At 41.2% G+C, this 7,272-nt stretch overlaps 1 protein-coding gene across 2 annotated transcripts in view; it reads right to left on the bottom strand.

Annotated features, from left to right (window-relative positions):
• Positions 1–413: 413 nt before the first annotated feature.
• The window catches only part of Ltv1 (LTV1 ribosome biogenesis factor), a 13,983-nt gene continuing 7,124 nt past the window's right edge, over positions 414–7,272 (bottom strand). For both annotated transcript variants that reach the window (XM_028779221.1, XM_028779220.1), the window contains exons 5-11: positions 4,679–4,817; positions 4,095–4,344; positions 2,680–2,807; positions 1,784–1,923; positions 1,466–1,518; positions 945–1,145; positions 414–816 (exon numbers count right to left, since the gene is read on the bottom strand). In XM_028779221.1, the coding sequence (XP_028635054.1) occupies positions 706–816; positions 945–1,145; positions 1,466–1,518; positions 1,784–1,923; positions 2,680–2,807; positions 4,095–4,344; positions 4,679–4,817 (1,022 nt within the window). In that variant the 3' untranslated portion in view covers positions 414–705. The remainder of the gene's footprint in view (positions 817–944; positions 1,146–1,465; positions 1,519–1,783; positions 1,924–2,679; positions 2,808–4,094; positions 4,345–4,678; positions 4,818–7,272) is intronic.

The following is a 7,272-nucleotide window of genomic DNA, read 5'->3' on the forward strand; positions in this document are numbered from 1 at the left end:
AACATTAGACAGTGTTGGAGAGAGCAACTTTCTAGATTACAGTGAAGTAAGTAGTCTTGATTGTTCCAGTTCTGCTGTTCCTGAATCCCAAAGGGACAAAGCCATCTGCTCTCAGGGCAGGAAATCCCAATCATGACAGCCGCAGAGCTCATCTTCAGTCCTTGTGAAAGGGTCGTTTTGTGTTCACGGGAAATCAGCTTCTTACCCATGGAATCTTGTCAGGAACACTCTTCTCACCACTGAGAATAAACTCAGCATTTCAAAACTGAGCTTAACCAGATCACTTCTCTACAGACGGCAAATTAAACCATGTAATTCCCAGGAAGGCGTGGAGAGGTTTCAAAGAAATATCTGAGAACATCTGCAAACAACAGCTCTGACAACCATACAAATAAATGAGCACACCAATTCCGTTCATGTTATGAAGACATTTTCCTTTAATTTATCCAAACATTTGACTTTCATGAAGTCATTTATTTCAGGGAAATATAAGTGTATAATATTAAACTTAAAACATTATAGTATTTACAAGATAGCTGATAGGAGAACCTCTCTTGTAGGAAAATACAAATACTCTATTTTTCTCAGCTATTTGCATATAAAATGACAGGGCGAGCTCAGCCCTCTTCAGATCCTGGTTAATTATGGAGCATAAGGAAGACAGACCACTGACACAGAGATACAACTTATATGAATGTCCCACACCTACAGCTTTAGACCTTCAATGTTCTTCTTCAAGTTCAGTAGCTCCTTTTCTTGCCTTCTTTTCTCCAGTTTGAATGCTAGCTTGTTAGCTTTCTTTTCAACTCTTCGTTCCTGTACAAGAGGGTCCTCAGGTTACTTATGTTTATATGGAGAGACTGTGCACACACGCATGCACGCACATGCCCTTCCACTACACCCTCCCAACAGCTATCTGCAAGGCCTTAATGAGGGTGCATTACCTTCCGCTCCTCCTTTATGGCTTGTTTTCTGGCTCTTTTATCCTCTTTGCTCTCATTTTTAGAGCGGGGCTGGGTGGAGACCTTGGGTAGGTCACTGTTGTTGATCATCTGCATCCGTTCAACCTGCTTTGCTGTGAGGCCTTTCTTAGGTAAGACATTGAGAGGTATTCCCGTCTTAGAAGACAGGTAGATTTGTTTGGGCTGAAACACAGATCACACAGCTCTGGTCATTTACCACTTCTATTCACACAGTTCATGAATGACACACAGTTGGTGCACTGACAGCCACAAAGCCATAGTAACTGTGAGGAAGGATGTTAACAATAAATTTTTATTTGTACGTATATGTCTATGTAAGTGTCATGGAGGCCAAAGAGGGGGTCAGATCCTCTTCAGCTGGAGTAACTACAGATGTGTGGGCTGTGAACCAAACTGGGTCCTCTGAAAGGGCAGGAAGTAGCCTTACCCCTTAACCACCTCCTCAGCCCTGAAAATGGTAGTAGCTCCAGGTCAATACTCACCTTTGGTTCATATTTGATGAGCTGTGGATGGTTGTATAAATTGGAATATGTACCTTAAAAAGGAAGATCATATGTCACTTAAGTACTGTAAGTTCAAAGCACCTAAAGTTCATTCTATGTTCCCACTCTTGGTGTTTTCATAGTAAAATTCACATTTAGAGCCTATCTGAAAACCATTCTGAAATCATTCATAACTCACTAACAGGAGCAGTCATATTCTTTCTAAGTCTAACTTCTACTAAAATGTATCTATTTTCCCACAATCACTTTAAATTACTTTCATACTTTTGGCAGCTGAGTGGACAATAAGATACTTACTGCAAATGGATTCACAATCCCACTTCTCTTTGGCTTCCTCAAGAACTACAGTAATGGTCTCTTCCTTTTCAGACTCATCAAGCTCATTTGTTGGCAGATCTTGATCCTCAAAAGGCTCAAGAGTATTCAATTTTACACAACTTTTTTGGTACATTTTATAAAATGAAAAGGGATGAAGAAAACATTAAATTCCATGTCAGTAAAACAGCTAGAGAGGCAACAGTAATTTTAATTCCTAGTCCTATGCCTGCCATGTTCCCTACATGCCTCTATACCTAGGCTGCTGCACCCTCCCAGTGGTTCTGCATTTTTGCTTTGCTGATAGGCACCTCAAATCTAGCGGCATCTGTACAAGGTTATGCATTACACAGGATGGCAGATTCCCTAAGACAAATACCAGCTGCTCATCTATCTCTCTAAAGTATGCGCAGAATTCACTTAAAGCCTATGGACCCTTTTTGTGCTGTGGAAACTGCCTGCTGCAGTGTTTCACGGAACAAGACTTGTTAGCAGATTTTAATACCTCATCAGCTTCTCTCAGATAAGAGTTCCTTTGATGCAGATGCTGACTGAGCAAATACTTCACTGGTAAGCTCTGGTAATCAACTGAAGAAAAGCTTATCTACTAGCCATAACTGTTCACTTCTTGGAACACCCACCATTTCAGAAAACAGAAGAACCCAGACATTTCTAAGTTATGATTCCTCAGCCCGAGGCTAGAAGCATCCTGTTACTTTCAAACTCCACATCTCTTCATATTTTACTTCCCACCACGATCTCAGTCACTGTACCAGGATCTTATGTCAACAGTTGACAGACTCTGACTGTGTGGACCCTTCCCCACCACAGTCACTGAGTAGGAAGACCCAGCAGCTAAGGGAGAACAGCTGTCATACTTCTCTGCCTTCTCCTTGTAGTAGTCATTCAGAACCTCCTGCAGCCGACTGCTGTCCACTTGAATGGTACCTTCCAACTCTGCGTTATCCAGAGCTCCAATTTCAACGTCATCATATTGTTCATAAAACTTGAATGAAAACAACGAAAAAGATGCGTGACAAGTCACTCTAGACGTTTTTACTCCTACGAAGTATTTCAGCACTACTAAAAGCTTGTAAGTACCATTAATGCATCAGCAGAGAGGAAATACCACTGGCAATGGCATGAAGACTTATTTTTATGTGTCTCAATGTATGTACATGTACCAGTGTGTTCAGAGACCAGAAGACGGCATGGTGTCCTCTGTAGCTGGGACCTAATTCAGATCCTTTGCAAAAGCAGCATGGACTCTTGACCTGAGCTATCTTTCCAGCCCCAAAGAATACATATTTTCAGGGATTCACAATTAGTCCGAAAACAAGCTTCTATTTAACATGAAAATAAAAGTGCTTATTCTACTCAGATCAGAAAATAACATGCAGAAGTCTTTGCTTCAGAACACCTTAAAGATAATGTCATATCCCTCAGTAATGCAGACTAAACTGTTGCTGTGGAACAAAGCCTAACTAATATATAAATATCATTCTTGTTCAGATGATGTTTATTATTCAAATGCTGCTAACACTGTTATGTTTTATCTGAATCCCTTTATCTCCTGATGAGTGAGTGTGCTTAACAGATGGCCTCTTGGCAGGGAAGGGGGTAACTAACATTTTGTGATAGTGTAACTGAGAACTCATATATTTCATGCACCCTGAAGGATAGTCCCTCATTTGCTCACTAGTGACTGAAAAGCTTCAAGTCCTACTACATGCTAGGCACTACTACATTAGGACTTTGGATGTATACTTGAGAATCTCTGCCCCAGAAAAATCATATTCTAACCCAATACAAACTTACAGATTATAATTATAGATAATGTACATAAATAAGCACATTAGAGACGGGTGTCAGAAGGTAGTAAGAGCTGCAGGACAGAATGGATGAAGAGATTCTGCAGGAATAATCCACCAACCAGGAGCTGACCTGCCATAGAAAAGCCAAATCTGGTATACTTCAACTTTTAAAAGTACCTCACATTCTACTTTGTTTTTAGTATTAATTATACTAGAAGAACTAAAAAAATAAAACATAAATGCAATTTTGTTTATGCTAAGCCAGTTAACTCTTATGGTCAGATGTAAAATCAGAACACCAAACCTTAGATGTCAGGACGTTAGACTCTTGGGACCTAATAGATCTTTCCAGAGCAGGGTAAAGCTCTGATCTATGCTAATGTGATATGCAGTTTCTATTTCCGAAAGGTTTACCTTTGCCTCCACTGTCTCTCTTGCATGTGGAGAAAGTGCTCAAGGACATTTCTCAGGGGCCTCACCTTCTCAAACCTCTCATCGTGTAGGGTAAGCTGTTCATTTCTCCTCATGACTGAGGAGGTCATGGAGTACTCTGTGAAACGGCTTTTGGTTTCCTCTTCCCAAAACAGGTGCTTTTTCATGGCTGCCTGGGTTGAGCCGGGGGCAGACATGTCACCTTCATCTGACAGAAGGCCAGCAGAGCTACAGTCATCACTCCCGTCCTCATCGTCCATGTCCTCCCACTCATTGCCATCATCTCCCTCAGACTCCCTAAAGCCAACAGGGCATAAGTCACACGTCAAGAGAACTTAAAAAACCAACAGGACACAGCAACTTTACATAAAACTGAGAGCTACTTCTGGAAGGCTCCAGAGGGAACGGGATTTGAGGTGTTGCTAGACTAACCTGGCATAGTGGGAAAAGCCATCAACCACCAGGACTATGAGATCTCAGCTTCCCTTACTGATAGTATGTTCAAATTTAACTATTTTCTGCACTACTGCAGATGTCTTGGACTACATGTTCTCAAAAGTCTTCCTGTCAGAACATGGTCCTCCCTCCGGCTCCCTCCTACCCTTACACACTTGGTAAGACCCACACATACAGCATGTCCATCCCCTCGCCGCCTGTCGGCTTGTTAGCCTGAAGAATAAAGTCATCGTCCAGGAGGTTTTCTGGGTCATCAAAGTCAAAATCATCATCAAGAGCTGCAACAATGTCTGGATCAAAATCCAGTCGAGGTCCTAAAAGGAAAAGAGAAACTGAGCAAACATGTATCTTTAATTCTAGCATCCAGGAGTTGAAGGTGAACCTCGGCTTCACTGTGAGTCAGACTCCTGCCTGGGCCACACTGCTGTAGAGAAAGCAAAACAGGAGGTCCCCAGATCTGTAATCCTCTGGGGGCAAGAAAACCACTCCATTTCCTGTATATAATCACATCTACTTCAGTACTGCAGGTAAGAGAAGGATTTAAACAATTAAGTCCAGTTTAGGAAGACAGAATAAAAAAAAAAAATTCAGCCTTCTTCAATGTTTCCCAGTAAAAGCAGTTATGAATCTGCATTATTAAACTGTCTTTTATCTATCTATCTATCTATCTATCTATCTATCTATCTATCTATCTATCTATCTATCTATCTATTTTTTGGTTTTTCAAGACAGGGTTTCTCTGTGTAGCCCTGGCTGTCCTGGAACTCACTCTGTAGACCAGGCTGGCCTTGAACTCAGAAATCCGCCTGCCTCTGCCTCCCAAGCACTGGGATTAAAGGTGTGCGCCACCACTGCCCGGTTTAAACTGTCTTTTTAGCAGAACTCCTAAATTTTCACTTGCAGAAAGAATCCAGGCTTCAACTTCATTTATTAAAAATAAATATTTGGTGACTTTTTACATGTTCACAAATTCAGACTATAAATGTTAATAAATCCCAGCTGTTTTCTTCAGCTACATAAGTCTAATGAAATGAACTCGGGAAAATGTTTGAGTTCAAACTTTCCTTTGACACGGATGCCAATGCGGTCCACTCCGCCACCCTGCCTACGTGCCCAGCCGGAAGCTTTACTCATCCTTTCATGCCCGTCGGCTATGCTCAAGTGTATCCAGTGCCTGGTAGTCACCTTCCCTTGGTTTTGTACCAAGTCAGTCTTCTGTCTGGAACATCTTTTCCCAGCACTGCCATCTGCCTTCTACTTCAGGTGAGCAGAACACTTGGCCAGCATGCTCAAAGCCTTGGTCCCACTCATAACAACCACAAAGGAAACAAATCAACTTTGCTGTTCTCTTGAAAGCTTTGCCCCGTTTCCCAAGGCCAGGTCTGGTGCCCTTATATTTATTCTCCTGTGCCACAACTATAATATCCCCTTTAGAATCTTCCCAAAAGACAACAATCCTCTCAGGTTAGGGACTATGCTTTACTTTGGCTTAACTAAAGACTACATTGGCCACTCTGTAGGATCAATTAATGAAATGTTACAAGGGCAAGTGCTGGTTAACTTAGGAAAAAATACTAAAAACTGCTTCCATGGACCTTTGTTTAAACTACTACAAGGGTGGTACTGAATGTTTTCTTTAAAGAAGCCTCAGTTTATCTTGAATGAATCACAAAATGGATTTCTTCCAAATACTTACATACTATTGCTCAAAATGTTAAGGAATAGTGATAACCACTGTTATCTTCCTAAGAGAGCACATGAACTTCCCTTTCTAGATTTCCACATTCTTCTCCAAATGAGACCTATAAAGACCTAAGAATCTGATGCATAATACCAAACCCAGCTGGCCACACTCACTCCCTCTTCCTGTTCTATTTATCCGAATTCTAGACTTATCTCAATTGTTTGAACTCTTCACTGTGGATGGAAAAAAATCCTATATTGTTGTTGTTGTTTGTTTGCTTTTTGCATAACACAAACTTACTGAAATGAAAACCTAAAGAAGTGAAATTCTTTCTTAGCCTTTAACAAATGAGTCACTAAGAACCACAGCTACAACAATGACCAGCACAGCAAGATATATCCAAGAATATAGTAATGATACCTGTATTTTTAGGGTAAGCAACAGCCACCCAATTACATTTATGACACACTTAAATAGAAGGGTACTGTAAACCTAGCCTACTACCTACAGGAGGTATAGTGAGTGGTGAGGTCATGGACCCTAGGAGAACCTACCTCTGACAAATTCCTAAATCAGTGTCATTCCCAAATGTATTATAAATAGCTATTCTTATATCCACAGGTAAGTGTGGCTTCTACCCTTCATCAAGGAAGCCTCTCATCGCAGTAGAAAAGAGATCAACATAGAAAGCTACAACTGGTCTAAATGCAGAAACAACTGACTGTGGAGTAGCCAGACCCAAGTGGAAGATCGAACACAACCCCCAGACTTAGGGCTAAGAAACATCAAGGAAAAAGGTCAGGGAGATTTCAAGAGCCAGAGGTCCAAGGTAGTGTTTTCTATACAACCTAAATAAGACCCATACAAAAAAAAAAAAAAAAAGAGCATCAGCTGACTTCCCAACATGGATGGTGGATGGAGGAATTTTACAAGGCTCCACCCCTAGATCAAGAGCTACAACTGATAGCTGCTGAGTGAGGAACAACCAGTCTTCTCCAGGGACAACCTTTTATAGGTTATCTAAGCCAAAACATATATACACACACACACACACACACACACACACACACACACACACACACACA

The sequence above is a fragment of the Grammomys surdaster genome, unplaced genomic scaffold (genome assembly GCF_004785775.1).
Source record: "Grammomys surdaster isolate TR1022 unplaced genomic scaffold, NIH_TR_1.0 348, whole genome shotgun sequence".
NCBI classification, from domain to species: domain Eukaryota; kingdom Metazoa; phylum Chordata; class Mammalia; order Rodentia; family Muridae; genus Grammomys; species Grammomys surdaster.